The sequence below is a fragment of the Anolis sagrei genome, chromosome 2 (genome assembly GCF_037176765.1).
Source record: "Anolis sagrei isolate rAnoSag1 chromosome 2, rAnoSag1.mat, whole genome shotgun sequence".
Classification (NCBI taxonomy): domain Eukaryota; kingdom Metazoa; phylum Chordata; class Lepidosauria; order Squamata; family Dactyloidae; genus Anolis; species Anolis sagrei.
In genome coordinates this window covers 137,904,262-137,923,849 of record NC_090022.1, presented here as the reverse complement: position 1 = coordinate 137,923,849, position 19,588 = coordinate 137,904,262, and the positions used below count along the sequence as shown (strand labels likewise).

At 42.7% G+C, this 19,588-nt stretch overlaps 1 protein-coding gene across 2 annotated transcripts; it reads left to right on the top strand.

The window, feature by feature from the left end:
- Positions 1-433: 433 nt before the first annotated feature.
- On the top strand, positions 434-19,118 carry ARF3 (ADP ribosylation factor 3). 2 transcript variants are annotated; one of them, XM_060764121.2, is made up of 5 exons: positions 434-664; positions 8,946-9,149; positions 10,834-10,944; positions 12,707-12,831; positions 17,216-19,118. In XM_060764121.2, the coding sequence occupies exons 2-5, from the start codon at positions 9,002-9,004 to the stop codon at positions 17,375-17,377; spliced, it is 546 nt and encodes a 181-aa protein (XP_060620104.1). In that variant the 5' UTR covers positions 434-664; positions 8,946-9,001; the 3' UTR covers positions 17,378-19,118. The 2 variants fall into 2 exon arrangements, with proteins under 2 accessions (XP_060620104.1, XP_060620105.1); XM_060764122.2 differs by lacking the exon at positions 434-664 and adding an exon at positions 671-762.
- Positions 19,119-19,588: the final 470 nt, after the last annotated feature.

The window sequence follows — 19,588 nt, the reverse complement described above, 5'->3', positions numbered from 1 at the left end:
TATTGCCATGGCAACACCCACAGCACGTTGAAGCGGAATCATCGCGATTTGACAGTGCAGCGTGACAGGGCTCCGTGTTGTGAATGTGAAGGTTACTGCTTTCTCTGTGAAGTGCGGCCTCGGTGTTGCCACTCTCGCGCGCACGTCTACATTGCCATGAGCGTTTGGCCTTCGGTGCTCTTTGGCCGTCGTGGCCCCCTCCCTGCTTGGCTTCCCCTTCGTCCCCTCCTGTTCAGGAACACCGTCCCCCCCACAACAACACCACCACCACCACCACAGCAGGGCGCCTTTCAAGGACTCCCTCCCTGGAAGCCCTCCTCCCCCGCGCCTTGCAGCAGGAGCAGTGGCTGCGGACGCTACCATGGAAACGAAGGACACCGGGGGGAAATCTCGCGAGGGGGCGGCGGCGAGGTCTCGCGAGAGCGTCTCGTGTTCACGGGCCTGGAGAACGGATGCCGCTGCTGTTCCTTGCTTCCGGGTGCGGGGAGAAGGAGGAGGAGGGCCGGCGCGTGAAAGAGAGAGAGAGCGCGCGCGCGCAAGAGAGAGAGAAAGGGAGGGGGGATTCGCTGCTGCTGCTGCTGCTCTTGTTGGGAGAGTGCAGAGTCAGCTGGGCGGCAGGAGGAGGAGGAAGAGGAGGAGGAGGCAGCGCGCGCGCAGGAAGCAGGTGGGTTGCCCGGGCCCGGCTTGCCCTGCGGGGGTGGCGGCAATAGGAGGAACAGCCGCCGCTGCCGCCAGTGACCAAGGAAACCAACCGTTAGGGAGGTAGATTCCACGGCGGGAGGGAGGGAGGGAATGGCGGGGGTGAGGGAGAGGGAGAGAGGGGGGGAAAGGCAAATGGCGGTTGAAGGGCGCGCGGGCAGGGGTGAGGGAGGAGGAGGGGGAGGCCGGTCCCGAGGCCAGCGGGGGGCCAAAGGGCGGGCGTTGCGGCAGGGATGGAGGCGAGGCGGGGAGGACCTGCTGTGTGCGGCTTGTGCAGTGACCAAGTGAGTGAGGGAGGAGGCAGGCAGGGAGCCATGGCTGCTCTGCTCCTCGTCATCCTTCTGTGCGGAGGAAGAGAAAAAGCTGGGGGCGGGGAGGCGAGGCGAGGGAGCTCTCCGTCCTAGCTCCCTCCGAGCCACCGTACCTGGCCAAGGTGTGGAGGGCGGAGAGGAAGAAGGCAGCCAGGCCTAGCAGGCCTTGGGCGCCTGGCCTGGAGGTAGAGGGGCGTCCCACGCACAAGGGCCGGGACCAGCTCTTTGCCTCCTCATTGAACAGTCCCCTCTTATCATCCCCTCTCTATGGTGGTGATGATAATGATGATGTGTTGTCGAAGGCTTTCATGGCAAGAATCACTGGGTTGCGGGGAGTTTTCTGGGCTGTATGGCCATGTTCCAGAAGCATTCTCTCCTGACGTTTCCCCCACATCCATAGCAGGCATCCTTTATTTCCCAACCTGGGCACAGCATATTATTTGAGAACACAGAAATGCTGGACCACTCTAACAACTTCCATGTCAGACTACACAGAGAAAATGAAATCCACAAGCATGTGGACAATTTCAACAAAAAGGAGGAAACGATGAACATGAACAAAATCAGGCTACCAGTATTTTTTTAAAAAAAAAACCTCTTAAAACAGGACAACCTCTGTGGATGCCTGCCATAAATGTGGGTGAAACATCAGGAGGGAATGCTTCAGGAACATGGCCATACTGCCCGAAAACTCACAGCAACTCAGAAACCCATGGGTGTCTGGAATTGTGACACCTTTGTTTTCTGACTTTGTACAAAATTACCTTCAGTGGGATATAAATACACAACATTTGGAACTTCAGCATGACCAGACAGACTCAAATTGGAATACGAACAAGGAACAGCTAAGACGATGGAAACAGTTGAGGAATTGAACAGGAAGGCAAAGTTTTATAATTTTTGTTTTTATTGCTTTTATGGTTTTTAAATGTATTCTCATGTGGTTTAGTTTTTGATTTGTTTTTTGATTTTGTTTTGTTTTGTTTGCTTTTAACCAATGTATGTATTTTTATATGGCATCTAATTGGTTGTTGATTTGTACGCCGCCCTGAGTCACCTTCGGGCTGAAATGGGTGGGATAAAATGACGTAAATAAATAAATAAATCATAATAGGTTGCTGTGAGTTTTACAGGCTGTATGGCCTTGTTCCAAAAGTATTCACTACAATGGCAGGCATCCTTAGAGGTTGTGAGGTCTGTTGGAAACTAGGAAAGTGAGGTTTATCTCTGGAATAATGTCCAGGGTGGGAGAAAGAACTCTTGTCTGTTGGAGGCAAGTGTGAATGTTGCCATTGGCCACCTTGATTAGCATTGAATGGCCTTGCAGATTCAAAGCCTGGCTGACACCTTCACCATTCACCACTTGGAGCCATGGAGGAAAAGTACTCATCAAGTTCCTGGACCACCTCTACAGCATCCACACAAACATCCAATTCACCATGGAAAAAAAAGAAAATGAAGGAAAACTGCCATATCTAGATGTCCTAGTTGTCTGCAAATCCTATCAACAATTGGGCCACACAGTTTACAGACAACCTACGCACACAGATAGACACCTACATAAAAACTCCAACTATCACCCAAGTCAAAAAAGAAGCATAGTTAAAGCCCTGGCAGGCCGTGCAAAAAGAACCTGCGAACCCCACCTCCTCCAAGGTGAACTGAACCACCTAAACTGGGCTCTACAGGCCAATGGATACTCCACCTCAGACACCAGAAGACCAAGATGAGAGTAAAGACAAAAATCTACACATAGGAAAAGTGTTCTTACTATACATCAAAGAAACCACTGACCGCATAGGGAAGCTGATGAAGAAACACAATGTACAAACAATTTACAGACCCACTAAGAAAAATCCAACAAATGCTATGTTCAGCAAAGGATAAGAGGAATCCTCTCACCTCTGCAGGAGTCTACCGTATACCATGCAGCTGTGGACAAGTCTACATAGGGACCACCAAACACATAATTGCCCAAACATGAATCAAGGAACATGAAAGGCACTGCAGACTAATTCAACCTGAGAAGTCAGCCATGCACATGATGAATCAACCTGGACACAGCATATTATTTAAGAACACAGAAATGCTTGAGCACTCTTAACAATCACCATGTCAGACTACACAGGGAAGCATAAAGATAGGACACTAAAGGAAGTACTAAATGTGTTGTTGAAGGCTTTCATGGCTGGAATCACTCAGTTGTGCATTTTCTGGGCTGTATGGCCATGTTCCAGAAACAGTCTCTCCTGACATTTCACCCACATCTATGGCAAGCATCCTTTATTTACCAACCTGGGCACAGCATATTATTTGAAAACACAGAAATGCTTGAACACTCTTAACAACTTCCATGTCAGACTAGGCAGAGAAGCCATTGAAATCCACAAGCATGTGGACAAAACCATAAAAATGAACAAAATCTGGCTACCAGTATTTAAAAACTCTAAAATCAGGACAGAAAACGGGAATTCCAGAGAAGAATCAATCAAGGTTAGCTAACATCTCCCAACAAAGAATTCCCCCAGAACACCAATCAGCCAGGCTTTGAAGCTGCAAGACCATTAAATTGTAATCAAGGTGACCATTTGCAACATTCACACTTGCATCAAACAGACAAGAGTTCTTTCTCCCACCCTGGATATTCCACAGATAAATAAACCTCACTTGCCTAGTTTCCAACAGACCTTACAACCTCTGAGGATGTCTGCCATAGGTGTGGGCGAAACGTCATGAGAGAATGCTTCTGGATCATAGCCATACAGCCCAGAAAACTCATCAACCTTTTATGATTATGTTTATTTATAACCCATTTCTCTCCACAAGGAGACTCAAAGCACCTTGCATTAAAAACATTCCAATATGATTTAAATCTACAAATAGACTAACATTAAAACAGGATTAAATATCATTGGTATCTCCCCCTATGGACCAGCCCGGATGTTAAGATCTTCTGGGGAGGCCCTACTCTTGATCCCCCCCCCCCTCAGGCATGATTGGCCGAGACAAAAGACAGGGTCTTCTCAGTGGTGGCCCCTCAGCTGTGGAACTCCCTAGCGAAATCAGATCAGCACCTTGCCTCCTGTCCATTAGAAAAAAAGTTAAAACCTGGCTATGGGATCAAGTGTTTGGGGATTAGCACTGGGCAACATTCAGCTATGAAATGTATGGAATGGAATGCAATTTGGAATGGATTCTGGGTTACAATTTCAGGTCTACGTGCAATGTTTAACAATATATGTAATGCATTTATATGCCATTGTTTTTATAATATTTTGATTATTTTAATGTGTATTGCATTCTGTATTTGTATGTTTTTATGTTGAATGTAGCATTGAATATTGCCAATTTGGAAGCCGCTCTGCGTCCCCCTCAGGGTTGAGATAGAGCAGGGTAAAATGCAATAAATAAATACATAAATAAAATTTAAAAATCAGTAAAAACCACAGCAGCCCCTGACTGGGGATGTGACAATACACAACCTTTGAAGGTGTTTGGTTACATTGACTGCAGCATATAATACAGTGGCATGCTGTATTGTTTTTAGCACTGTTCGCCACTTTGAGTCCTATTTTTAAGAGAGAGAAAAGGGTTCCAGTGTTAACCAGCAACACCCAAAGGTGCACCGGGGGGGGGGGGGTATTCCGTAATGTGTCTATGCCACCTCTGAAGGTGCTTAGTTCTGTCCTAGGATGGACTGCAGTTCCCATGTAGACTAAGGAGCATAACCAGCTGAGGGGCATGACTTTTATAATATTTATTTATACCCTGTTTTATCTGCCCTGAAGGAAACTCAAAGCAGTTTAAGATAAAAGTATCCACATAAAAAATTAAAAATATACATATATACAAACATTAAAACATGATTAAATATGACCAGTATTTAGAAATTCCCAGTTAAAAATCATTAAAACACATTCAAAGTTAAAGCTATAGGAACAGTAGTGATGTCTCCCGCCACAGCTGGAAGCCACCCATTTGGGGGATGGGGAAATGACGACTACTGCTGCCATATGGGGCTTGCCTGGCACGCCTCATGTGATGGGCAGTGCCTGGCACGTGTGTGTGAGTGTGTGTTTCTCCTTTTGCCCAATCTGCCTTTCTATATTGTTACACAGGAGAAAGGATCCCTTATATGCCTGGGCTATGATGTGTAATGTCAAACTTAGCCTAGCCCCTGCACTCTCCCTGGATTTGAATCCTGTTTGCTGTATAAACATGGGTCTCATCTAGGCGCCTTCTCTTATTCATGGCACCCTGGAATTCAGGTTAACCCTGAATGAGAACAGGATAAGCAAGTTGCATGATTCCAAAGGTATTTAGAAAGAAATCATCCTTCAAGTCAGGTGCATCCTTGCGGAAACATGCTTACTTCATCTTAGATTCAAATATTTTACTTCCCATCTTTCAGAAACACATGCCCTCTCTTGCAGTAGCATACTGGGAATTGTAGTTCCCATTCTTAACCTAATGACACTAAAAGTTATACTGAATTGTACAAGTTGTCAGTTTCTTCAGTTATTCTCTGTGGCTAGCAGAAAGCCTCTGTACTTTCTAAATGTTTTGATTTCATCCTGTTCCACTAACTACCAGAAAGTTAGGGGATCATTTTTCGTTATCTTCACTGTTGATCTTTGTTCGTAATTGTATAGAGTGGGGTAACTAACATTTCCACCATAGTGTGCCCTCCTTGATCACTTTTGCATTGACAAGAGGACTTAGCGGAGGGATAAACATTTGGGAGATGAGTACCTCTGTTTTTGATCTCTGTCCTTACAGCAGGAATGGGGAAAGTGTGGATGAGAGGTCACATTTAGTCCCCAAGGCCCACTTTTATGGTCCCTGAAGCTCCCTTATAACCTTCAAAAGTTGCACAACCCTAAATGTTTTTTAAAAAACTTTATCAGACAACAGTTCAGTTGAAAACAAATTAATATAGTTCAGAACTAGCCACATGTATGATAGTTTACTATCCCCCTTCCAATATATCAAGGAAAAATGTGCCCAAGATGGAAACTTGGAGTAATGTGATAGTATTTCTGGTGAACTTAAAAAGCAAAAGGCCAACCCATGGGGGGGGGGGGGGTTTGACCTGTGCTCTTTCTATAGTTACCCACTTGTGCCTTACAGATTACAGAATGAACTGCATTGCATTGCATTGCATTGCATTGCAGGTTTAGTTGAGGTCTGATGCCATGAAGTATAAAATGAAGGAAAAGGCACTTGCGATAGATTATATGCCCATGCAATATGTTGTCAATTTTTTAATGAAGGAGGATTCGTTCTAGTATCTCACAAGAATTATTTTATTTAATTGAAACCAAATAACCACTTCCACACCACCTCTGGCTCAGTTCTATAGTCCAGCCACTCTAGTGTGGAGGAAGGGGAATCTGGGCCTCCGCTTGCATTATGCATGTTGATGAGCCGGAGGTTGCGAATAACACCTTAGTGCATGATCTCTCTGTACTCTAGTTTCCAGATCTCAAGTGAGCAAATAGTTTTACTGGAGAATCATTAGTGTTTAACTCAAAATAGCTACTGAAGAACATTGTCCCCAATGTTTGGAAGACTTGACTTTTTCGTGGAGTACAACTCCTGGTGTCCATATTAATTGGGAGATTTTGGAGAGTTTTATAAGTAATTTTTCCAGATGCTCCCCTAGTGTGGCTTGACAGCATGTTCGAGTGTCATAGCCATTACCCCCTCTTTTTGGTGTCTTCTTCAGCTTTGGGACTGGAAGCTGTAATGCTAGTGCTGGTCCATAGTTACTCAGCTACTGATCCCCAGTTACAACCAACAGCCCCCAGTGGCACAGTGGGTTAAACCCTTGTGCCAGCAGGACTACTGGCTGACAGGTCAGTGGTTCGACTCCAGAGAGAGCAGGTTGAGCTCCCTCTGTCAGATCCAGCTCCCCATGTGGGGACATGAGAGAAGCCTCCCACAAGGATGGTAAAGCATGAAAACATTCGGGCATCCCCTAGGCAATGTCCTTGCAGATGGCCAATTACCTCACACCAGAAGCAACTTGCAGTTTCTCAAATCACTCCTGGCACACACACAAACAAAACCCAACTTGCACAGGTCCCCCCTCCCTTTCTCAGTTGTCTTTGGTCCCAATTCTCTTAATAACGACATTTCTGGATAGCAAAACTAGACAGATTAAGAATCAACAGAAAACTAATCTTTAATACGTTCATTTTTCATTGAATCTTCAAAAATTTTAAGTTAACATAATGCGATAAATTTTCATATGAGATATAATTGTCCATAAGCTGCTTCTGTTTATCTGGTTCAGTATTTTTATTCTTGGATGTTATCTATGACATTAAAGACTGCTTGTGTTTTCTGGAAATGCTTCCTGTGTTTTCAGCTGCGGAAACTTTTGATACTGTAAACCAAGGATGGAAATCATGGTGCCCTCCAGAAGTGCTGGGCTGCCTACAATGGCTAGGATGGACAAGAGTTGTAGTTTAGAAATATTTGGGGGACCCACAGTTCTCAGCTCCATTTAAATTAGATCCAAATTGAAATCTTGGTGCTTACTTTCAATTTAAACCTGCCTTCCTCATTCACTAATAAGAGATACGTGCATGATCCATAGCTTGGGGGACAAACAGGAGAAACAAAAAAACTACCAGAGTGGCTACTATAGTATTGATTTAGCATGTGGCTAATTTATTTTAATACATTTTTGGAAATACAAATTTTCCTACATGCCATTTTTTCGGTGTCTGTATTTGTGGCAGATTTCACTATTATACTAAGAGCCTTTTAAGGCATGAGCAGGGAGATTATGGCCTTCCACATGATGGACTATAACTACTAGCATCCTTAACATACTGGCTGTGCTACAAATGGTGTCACTGGAGATACAAAAGTTGAGATGCAGCCTCAGTGATAAACCTTTAAGTGGGAATAGTTGTCTGTGACCATGGAGGGAAAATCAGAGGAACAGCAAGGATTCTAAGGATCCATTTACCTTCTTTCGTACGGCTGATAAGAATGGTCTCCCAGTGATTGCCTGGGAAGACTTCATGAATGGAAAAAGGGTATGTCTATCTTTCTAGCTGTTGCAGGTGCAGTGGATGAATAACAAAATTGTGTAGGTGGACAAGATACTGTGAAAATATTTCAGAGCATTAAATGTGGGTTTTTTTTAATTTTCAAGGCTGGCTTAATGTGCAGAAAGAGGTTCTTGACTGCATGTTAAATGTAACATTATTCATGTGTGAATGAGCCATGACAGATGCCCTGCCCATGGAAATAAGCTTAATATCTCCTTATAGCAAAACTTTTCAAGTTTACTGCACGCTTGGTGATATAGTTGCTGTGTCATTTGATGTCTTGTGTTTCAACCTGAGCCATTAAAAAGGTTTAAATTGGTGGGCATGATTGAAAGATGGGTAATTCAGCATATTTCGATGTGGAACCTGTGAGACCTGTGAGCAAAGTGGCAAGAGGGAATCATAGAAATTGCTAATGTAGAGGAACTATAGCCTTCCAGATGTTTTTGGACTCCCAGCATTCATCAGCTCAATCCAGAATAACCCATAGTTATGAATCATGGGAAGAAGAGGCCTTAATCTTCTTGGTGCACTGAGCTAGTGCTTTGACTTTTTCTGGGGTAGCACAACAGTGGCAAGAGAAGAGAGACAAAATATTTCAGTTCTGAAGCACTTTTTTCTTCTTTATTGCATTCTTAAATACTACACATGCTTCCTTTTTTTCCTGCTGTCACCACCTACACTGACAGGCACCAACAGGATTGTGAGCATAGTTAACAGCATCTGAAGAGCTATCAGTTCAAGCGATAGCCCTCTGAATCCTTGGCTGGATAGTCTTGAAATCTGTGCTCTAGAAATGTTTAGCTTCCTGAGGCCTGCTAGGAGGAAGCATTCTTTCTCCATGTAATGATCATTTCTTTCATAACAGGACTTGTCCTTTGACATCACCTGGACAGAAGAACCTGCAAGGTTGAACCTGCTGCCATGGGGAACATTTTTGGCAACCTGCTGAAGAGCTTGATTGGCAAGAAGGAGATGCGTATCCTTATGGTTGGACTTGATGCTGCTGGGAAGACCACCATCCTCTACAAGCTGAAGCTGGGAGAGATCGTTACTACCATCCCCACTATTGGTATGGTTTCTTAAGATGAATTGTGGAATCTGTCTTCTCCTGAATTTCTTTTTTAAGATTAAATTGCAGTCATATGATGGTTGCATGATGGCCACTTCAGGTCACCAATGTAAGCAAGCACCCAATTTCCCCAGAGACATTTCCCGTCCTACCTTTCTTACTGCACCTGTCGTTTAGTCCCAGTTCTTAGAAAACTGTGAGATGGAAGTGGTCTAATACATTAAAACAGGTTCTCTGTCATTGTACTAGTCTTTTCCTGTCCTAATGGGAAGCACACAGCAGGCTCAGTGAGTATGACTCACAGAACTGGGAGCAGCTATATCAGAAGTGAAACTTAAGCACACACATGTACCCACACAATCCTGCCTGCAGTGTCAGTAACTTGTCCAGACTTGATTTATTACTGGCCTTCCAAGTTTCATTTCCAGCTTTGGAAGGGGCTATGTTTAGAGCAGAGTCTGCAGCTGGGAAAATTCTTCTTGTACTGCAGCTCCCAGAATTGCAGTTGTGGGATTCTGGGAGTTGTAGTTAAAAGCCAAGAAAGGAATATTTCTGAGTTCTGGCTTAATGTTCATCTAAGAAGTGAAGTTCTGCTTCGAGTTAAGAGTGGAATTGAATGCAAACAGTAAACCAAGATGACTATTAATCCAGCCCTCCAAGCATATTCTGCCAGTTATCCTAAAGGACATGAGGAGAGCCCTGCTAGGTCAAACCCCATGGGCATCTAGTCTGGATTCTTTCTTGCATTCATGTCTATCCAGTTTTTTTCCCCCCTGGAGTAATACAAGAAAAGAGATGGAGGCTAGTCCCCACCTTCTGCTGTTCTTATCCCTCAAGCAGTTATTAAAAGAAATATTGCATTACAAATTTGAGACATTTCAATCATTTTGGGTATTTGCTTTGAAGTTCATTCTGATCTCTGTATTACAACGAGATTGTCAAATTGATTTTGCCTAAGGGAGTTGGAAGAAAACAAGTTAATTTTACAGGTGCAAAGAGAACTTTGAAATCACTGCATTGTCCTTTTTTCAGTGGCTTATAATTTAGAAAAAAGAGAAAGCTAATGATATTTACAAGCACATTTAAATGCACACTTTTGCTGTGCAACTCTTGTGCTTTGACAAGATCGTCCCAGGACCCTTTGGAAGAGAGTGGATTGCCTGGCTATAGTCTTTCATGAACTGCATATCCTACTTCTGTGGGGTTATGTTGGACATGGGGGTAATTAATGAGGAATATGCACAAACACTAGATCCTATGGTTACTTAAACTCCACTGCTGATCCATAACTGAGACTCAAACTTCAGAAATGATACATTTTTTCAGTATGTTCTTTAGAACCGCCCATAGAAAGAGCTTGATAATGAATGCTGAAATTACAGAACTTTTTTTAAAAAAAAATTGCAGTTGTCAGCTTAAGAACTTCCCCTTTCAGTATCATGCTAGAAACTGGCAAAAAGGCAAAACAGGCCTGCCAATCTAATCTTGAAGCCTAGTACACCTCTATCCATATATTGTCCTGGAATGAGTCAAACTGACTACAAGCTATGTAAGATCTACTGTTGATTCCTCCCCTTTGGTATCTTTGTATATTCAGTTATTTTTTACTCCCTTTAGACTCCCAGGATAGCTGAGTTCCCTGCTGTGTGGAACTTACTAATGAACGTGCTCCTTTTTTTTTCAGGATTTAACGTGGAAACGGTTGAATATAAGAACATCAGCTTCACTGTATGGGATGTCGGTGGCCAAGACAAGATCCGGCCCTTGTGGCGGCATTACTTCCAGAACACCCAGGGTATGATAATGTATTTTGATATTCAAAGAGTCTTCCTTTATTCTCTTCACACTGCCCTCCTTTTATGCTAGCAAGTGTTTGTTTTCATTTTGGAATCAACAGCCTGTGAACTCATTTGAAACATTCTTGATGTTTTTTCAGAGGTAAATCAATAGAGTACATGATTAACTTTTACCTCTTTTCATCCCAGGAGAAGCAGTCATTTAAATCAGGAGTTGGCTAGGTACAACTGACCAGCTATTGTTTGATTACAACTCCCAGAATTACTTACCATTGGTTCAGCTCACTGGGGCTGCTTGGAGATGTAGTCCAACAACATGTGGAGAGCCACACATTTCTTACCCTCTGTCCCCCCAAAAATGTAATTATATGTTTGCAGTGAGAAAAATCAAAAGAAATACATTTGAAAAATCTGGGACTTCTTTTATTGTGATCATCTTGGGCATGGCTGAGGGTCCGATTATGGAGTTAGCAGAAACTACATGGGAGTTAAATTAAGGTTAAAATTGAAGTGTCCTTGCTAAGTAAAAGTGATAAAGAAACTGGAAGGTTCTTGTTGAATGCTTCGGAGTAGAATACAGTCTAGTAGCTGTAATTCTGCAAATCAGGACAGACTTTTTAAATAGTCAACTCCTGTAGTAAATTAAGAATTCGCTCCAGTTGTTTCCCACTCTGTCAAAAATGTAGTAAAGACATATTATTAAAAGATCTATTAACTTTGAACTATTCCAGACCAGTATAGTATGATTTGCTTCAGATTGAGCTGAAAGCAATGCTGGACATCTTGCTCCATGGTATCATTTCCAGCCCTACATGTTAGACATCTGTGGTTTACCTGACATTGCACAGATTCAGAAGCAATCAGTGAGCCTTCTGTTTTTTAGATTCACCCTGCTTCCATTCTTGTTAAAGACATACCATCAGTGATCTAAAAGCTTTGGTTTAATTCACAGTTTATAAATTTTGTTTTACTTATACATACAGTCCCTAGGTTACAGACAAAATAGGTTGGGTAGGTTTGTTCTTAAGTTGAATTTGTATGTAAGGTGGAACAGACACATTTTTAAGTGTAACTCCAGACAGATGTTAGTCTTAACAAACTATTGATTTTTTATCTGTTTATGTAAATGCTTAAACATTTTCAAGTACTGCAATGTGAGCCACTGCCACCACATTTGTAACTAGGAGTGGGATGTAGGTCAGATGTTCTTGGGGACTGTCTGTAATCAGATAATATTCATGGACTACGAGAACAGTTTTAAACTTCTGTTTTCGTTCAGGCCATAATGCTAAACCTAAAATTTTAAAACCAGGACAATGCAGACATTTATATTTTGTAGGGAAATACAGTAATTGACAGTCCATTAATATTAATTGCTGAAAGAGATAGTAAGAGAGTGCTAACATAGTTGAGGAACTTTGGTTTTTTCCATCTTCAATAGAGTGCTCTTCTTTATTAGAAAAGATGTTCATTCCTTCATGTTCCTGGGTGGAAACACATATTCCTATTTCCACCAGAAAAAAAGAGATTGTAGATTGGTTTGCATCTGTGCATGTCTTGATTGCTGGAGCTTTTAAATGTTTCTGTCCACTGTAAGCCTAGAGCCCCTGCTGCCCCATTCTTTTATGGTTCTGGTGTAGACAAATCTGAGTTCCAATTTGTTTTTTCCTTGTGCCCTGCTAGCAAGAAGCCTCTTTTTGAGCCACATGCACATCTGCCCACCCCACCCCCACTTGTGTCAAGCCTTTTCTCCTCTTTCAGGTTTGATCTTTGTGGTGGATAGCAATGATCGGGAGCGAGTGAATGAGGCCCGTGAGGAGCTAATGAGGATGCTGGCAGAGGATGAACTGCGAGACGCTGTTCTTCTTGTCTTTGCTAATAAGCAGGTGAGACTGGGAGAGAAGGGGTGCTTCTTAGCCTTGGAGACTTAAGGTGGGGGGCTGAGCACATTTTTGTGCAGGTCTTCTCAAGAATTGAATGTAGTCTAACTTTATTTTCTTGTTAGGAAAGGGAGGACTTTCTGACATAGAATTTTGGAGAAGTTTTTCCTATGCTGGGTTTATGATAGTAGTGCTACTTATTGCCTTGTCAAGGCAAGGAAAGTGTAGAATTTGGACTGCAGACTGCATGTGGTTCCTAGTCCCAATGAAAGACGGGAAGAAGCTCTTCCACAGTGCCTTCTTCAGGCAAAGGGTCACACTGTATACTATACTAGTCTCTCACTGTTTTTAACCATTTTTTGGTTAAAATTAAACCTAAAGAAGGATGGTCCTCAGGACTTCTGCTGGCACCAAAAATGGCCCTCTGCCTTACTACAATTCTTCAGTCCATTGTAGAGGAAGGAGAGAAAATATGTAGTTACCTAGATGTTATTGGATTCCAGTTCACATCAGCCCTAGCCAGCATAGCACATGATAGTGGATGGTGAACATTGTAGTCTAGGGATGTGTAAGATGCGCACATTCTAGAGAAACTTGATCATGGGCCAGTATTACCACATCATCTCTGAGAGCTTGTTAAACAATGTTTCCTTTCTTTCTCATAGCTAGACTACCTATTGCACTGAATAGCTGATACTAAGGGAGATAGAATAGCCCACATGTTACAGGTTTATTAGTTGGCATCACATACTGTATATAGGTGAACATCTTTCTGTATTGTGATTATCAATATGAAATAATCACCACATACCTCCATTCTCATGAGGTACCTTAACATCCACAAAGCCCCGGAGTGTGTACTGAGATCTGCCCAGTGTTGATCAGAATTTTGAAAAGAATGAATTTTCAATTCCAGTGGCAGAAATAAGTAATCTATAGCCCTGAATATGTTGTCGTTCACTTTCCATGATCCACTGTAATTGGCTGTGGAAGTTGTAGTCCATCAAAATTTGAATTGTTTCCTGTTGCCTAGTATTGAGATACGATAAAAAATCTAAAGTGTACAGAGAAAGGGGTGGTTGTTTTTGTGTCTTAATATTCCTGACTGCCCACTCAATGATGTAGAAGTTTGGTAAATACTGAGATATAATTGTCTGCATGTTGTAATTGATACTGAATTTGGGACCTGAATTCCTCCTCTCAGAAAAGACCTTTCCTCCCATTCATGCAATAAGATTGATGGTGTAGTATATATGAAACAGACATAATACTGGTAGCTTAGCTGAAAGGTAAATGTTCTTTTGCTTCCTCCCCTAACTGTACTGACTATTGTCCTCAAAAAAAGAACCTAGACAGTTCTGGTCCAGGCTGTTTGGCTGACCGCATCCCCTTGTATGAACCTGCTCAGGACCTGAAATTGTCAGGAGAGACCCTTCTCTTGGTCCCACCTCCATCTCAAGCATGGTTGGTGGGAATGTGAGAGCGAGCCTTCTTTTTTGGTGGCTGCCCCTCGACTCTGGAACTCTCTGGCCAGGGAAGTCAGAACGGCCCCCTCCCTGCTGTTCTTCCAACAGCAGGTTAAAACCTTTTTATTCAAACAGAAATTTTTAATGCTGTTTCTGTTTAATTCTATTTTAATATTTTTGTATTTGTATATTTTAAATTGGATACCAATGCTTTTACGTCAAGCCTCTTTGAGTCCCCTTTGGGGAGATAAAGTGGTGTATAATAAATATAATAATAATAACAACAACAACATATAGGGTGAACAGAAGTTGTGTAAGCCTTGTTTCCAAAGCTGTTTTCCAGAGTTTTGTATTCCTGAGAGGGATTGTGGCAGACTTAGAATATCAAAGAGCCCTTGCAAGTGTTCTCTCATGTGTCCTACGTCTGTCATTGCTGTTTCCCCTGCAGTTTCAATGTGTCCCTACTCCCTAAGCTACAGAGCAGAACCAACATTCATTGTCAATAGTTGGGTGGACTGCTATAACCTGCAGAGTGGTCTTGTGTGGGAGACTATTCTTCTGTGCTTCAGTAAAGGAGGATTGTATTAGTTGGTGCTGAAGGAAAATGTTTTCAAGTACATTTGCTTTCTCAATACATGTTGCTATTGTGAACCAGCAGCTCCCTCCCTTCTTCTTGCATATTCATATGTGGCCTCACCACCCCCTTATGTCTATAATTTTTGTTTGATAGTCAGGGTTCTGGATGTTCTATGTAACACATAGGTTGGTACTGGGTGGAGAATTGAGTGAATTAAAATTACTTATTGTAATTATATATGTAATTCTATGAAAGAATAAATATTATAAATATTCAAAAGCCAGATATGAGCATTCTGTCTATCTCTTGTTTCCTCCACTGGGCTAGCAGAAACAAATTAAATTATAGAACATAGAAACAATTTCTAAACAAATTATCAAAATAGTATTTTCTTGAAGCATTTCTATACTATCCTCCCAACTTCAGTTTTAAGGAACCACGGTGGCACAATGGATTTATAATAACAACAACAACAACAACACAGTCCTAGACGCTTGGGAAGTGTTCAACGTGTGATTTTGTGATACAAAATCCAGCATATATATCTTGTTTTCTGTGATATACTGTGTTTTTGTGTCAGTAAAATAACAACAACTGCTGTATCAACACTGGCAAAATGTGGCGAAAAGAGTAGGTAGATAAATGCTTTATTCACTGCCCTACATGACTAATTGGTCAACTTATCCTGGATGTAGGTGTTTTGTCACAACTGCTTTGGTAAATAGTGCTTCCTTGTCAATGTGGTAGTGTATGGAGAGCCCTGACATGAAATCTCAGATTGGGTGGACGCTAATGTGGTGTAGCTCCTAAAGTCTAGGAGCTAGGATATGAAAAATCCAGGTCCAAGCCTCCACTGAGTTATGAAACATGCTGGATGACCTTTGATCTGTTTCACTCTGTTTCCCATGTCTACTTCATAGACTTGTTTCAAAGATAAAACTAAGAGGCAGTAGTGAGCTATTTGAATGAGTAGACATTGAAGCCATTGTAGGATATGAATGTAATAGTATTTATTTATTGTATCAGAAGCAAACCGATGTTACAGTTGTAATGCATTTTTAAAAAAACACAGTTTAAAAATTAGGCATTATACTAAATTTCATTTGAGCAGTAGCTGGCCACTTGGAGTGCCTCTGGTGTTGCTATAAGAAGGCCCTCCATTGTGCATCTAGCAGGGCTCAGGCTGCATTGTAGTAGGTGGTCTGTGGTTTGCTCTTCTCCACATTTGCATGTTGTGGACTCTACTTTGTGGCCCCATTTCTTAAGGTTGGCTTTGCATCTTGTTGTGCCAGAGAGCAGTCTGTTAAGCACCTTCCAAGTCGCCCAGTCTTCTGTGTGCAAGTGTATTACATGTATAAATGTAATAATTATTTAACTGTTAATATTTAGTAGTATTTTTTCAATCAAAGTGTGGTGGTAGTGAGGTGTTATATGGCCTTCCATTAGTATGATTTCCATGTACTGTGTTTCCCTATAAATAGAAGGAGCAAAATAAATGATTTAAATCAGAAGATACCTGCAAGCTTTCTTGGAGTACAAATTATATTTATTTACCCAAAAGAAATAAAGCCCATTCTATTATAGACATTGACTACTATGGAAAGACCTGACAAAGAGGCTGAAATAGGACAGAAGAAGTATCCTTACTTGGATGACCAAATAGGCTAGCAACAAATAGATCCAACATCATCAGCAAAAACTAAGCTTCTTTCTGTCAAAGGTGCATCATGGGCATGATAAGTCTGGCCAGATCAGGCTTTCGAATGGATACCTCCCCCCCCCCCCCCAAAATCCATAATCTGGAAATAATGGCCAGTGATGAGAACTGTATCCCCCAGAACAAAACTTGTCCAAGCTTTGGCCAGCATGGCCATGTGTATGGTATCCACAAATGCTTCAGCTACCATGGAAAAACTAGCTAGTGACTAAAAGGAAGAATTGGTGATTTAAAGTGCATTTGCATTTAATAAAGAGCACTTTTTCTTTTTTCTTTTGTTTTTGATTGAATATTGAAATAGCAGTAAGTCTTGGGATAGGGCAAATATGTCCCTTGAACCATATTTCAACCCTCAGAACTTTGAAAAGTCAGCTGGATGTTTTTCAAAAAGTATTTAAAAACTGTGGTCTGGTTTAAAAAGTGTCGATATTTTCACCCCCCAGAGTTATGTGGAACCTTTTGGGCAAAACATTCTACTTTAAAAAAAAAGTTTAAAGTTTTCAAAATTGGGTGTGGAGGGGAATGAACCACGAAGGTCCCATAGGTAGCCAGTGCGCTCCCCCATTTCCTGATCATTGTGCACCTCTGTCCTCCTTCTCATCCCTTCTTGTTTTTTCATCCCTCTTCCAGGACCTCCCTAATGCCATGAATGCTGCAGAAATCACAGACAAGCTGGGCCTACACTCGCTGCGTCACCGCAACTGGTACATCCAGGCCACCTGCGCCACGAGCGGGGACGGCCTCTACGAGGGCTTGGATTGGTTGGCCAACCAGCTGAAGAACAAGAAATGAGTGCAGGAGGAGTGGGGCTCAGCCCCTGGCTGTGGGTTCCAGTTTGGGTTGGTCTCCCCTCTCCTTCCTGCGCTCCCCCCAGTCCCTCCCTCCCTCTCCTTTCCCTGTTGGGTTTGCTTTTCCTCTCTGGCGGCACCGGTTGCTGTGGGGGTGGGGGCGGGGTGGGATGGGGTGAACTTTTGGTTTCCTTTTTCTCTCTCTCAACTTCTCTTGTTTTTTCTCTTTATTTTCTCATGTCCTGGCTCTGCCAGGAGTTTTTTTGCACGGTCTCTGTGTGTGCGCGTGCGTGTGTGATAAATATATATATAGAGATAATAAAATATATGGGTGTGGTGGGAGGGGTTGGGGCAAGTGGGGGTTGGACGCCGATTCTGTGGCCTTTCTTTTTTTCCCTTGTTTTCTTTCCCCCTTATTTCCCTTTCCTTTCTATATTTTGTTGATCAGTTTGTATTTCCTTGGTGGTATGTGAAACTTGGCACACTCTTTAACTGGAGGGGACCAGAATTCAGTGGCAGCTGCTTTTCTTGCTTTCTTTCTTGTGCTGTTAGTGCAGAGTAGAAAGGAGGAATCCAGGGCTAATGATGGCAAAACTGGGGCCATATGCTGGGGAGGCAGAGATGGTGAATGCAAGAAGTGGGGATGGTTTCAGAAATCTAGCTGCTGCAGATGAGGAAAAGGCCCATTACTTCTTGATGGTAGCATGTTGGAGTGGGAGGGATGCAATGAGTTCCACCTAATTACAACCCACTCTACCCCAATAAAAAATTACACATTTCTTTCTTGCCTTGTGTTTGTATTCAGCAGTTCCCTCTGCTGGCAAGAATGATATTGCAGCAGTATGGAGCATTCTTTATTGAAACTTCCTGCCTCCCCATCCATTGCCTGTTAACAATCTCATTAGTGACGCATGTGGATAGCAACTCTTGGCGCTGCTAATAAACTGAATCGCTTGCATTCCAACCTTTTTGACCATATGGCACCTGGGGCCCTCCGTAGTTTGCTTCTCCTCAGCCTCCTTGGCTCTTTCCATTCCCCCATAGAATTAGACCAGCATTTATTGGGCATTGGCATGAGCTGCTGAGAAGGTTTGGGACCAATGCTGTGAACAGCTATTGTACAAAACTCCTTCCCTGCTCTTTCCTGTCACAAGATGGACATGTCAGCACCTTGGCTGCTAAATAGTTCCACCAACCTGCTCTGCCTTCCCTCTGGAGGCTTCCTAAGGGCAGAATTTCATTGCTGCCTATATATGTGGTGTTATCCCTTAAGACAGGTGACTTTCCCCCTCCTTCCCCTGCCCTGAGATATAACCCTGGCTCTTTAAAGGTTTGTTTTCCATGTTGGGGAAGTGGAGGAGTCTTTTTCCTCCCCCCTTTTCATTATTTGGGGGGGGGGGTAATGATTGTATTAGGATCAGACCCAGTTCAGTGCATGTAACTTTCTGGTCACTCCCTGCCTCTGGACAGTGTTGGTACTGTGTGTTCCCCTTTCCCTATTCTGGCAAATATGTATTGACTTCTCTCTCTCCATCTTCCTACCTCCCCCTTCCCTCTCCCACCCTCTAAATTAATCTTCAGCTCCTTTGGCTTGGTGTAAAGTGATTTACCTTTCCCCTTTCTTTCTGGTTTTGTTCATTCTCTGGGCCATGACTCCCTATATGTGTTTTTCTTGGCCCCCCTGAACAGTTGGATGCACCATGACCTCTGTGCACCCCTATTGGATATTAAACTTGTTTTATGTAGATGCTGGCTCCAGTGTCATGTTTTGCAGACGTTAAGGAATATGCTGTGTGAAGTAGCTCTAAAGACTGTTTCATTCATTCCTGTCATCAGGAAACGGCATTCAGGAATTACTGTGTGAAGGAGCATGTGTGCACTCACATATACACAGGAGTTCAGGTGAACCAAATAGCCCTTTAAAAAATGGAGTCTACATCTCCCCAGTGCTGAACTGGGGTTAAAGAGGGTTTTTGGATTGCTCAGGAGGGCTTAGGTAGCATTCGGGGTCTGGCAGTGTGGTTCTGCATTTCAACACTTTACCAAAGAAAGAGATTTTGTGCTTTTTCTCCCACCTCCTGAGTAGTGTCTCTGTGTTTACTAATAACTCATTTCTTTACAAAAAGACTTTCCCACCTCGATGTCTCTCCATCTGTGCCTCCACCCCTTGCCGGCTTCTCCTTCGCATACATGGCTTTCCTCTTGATTCAGGTTG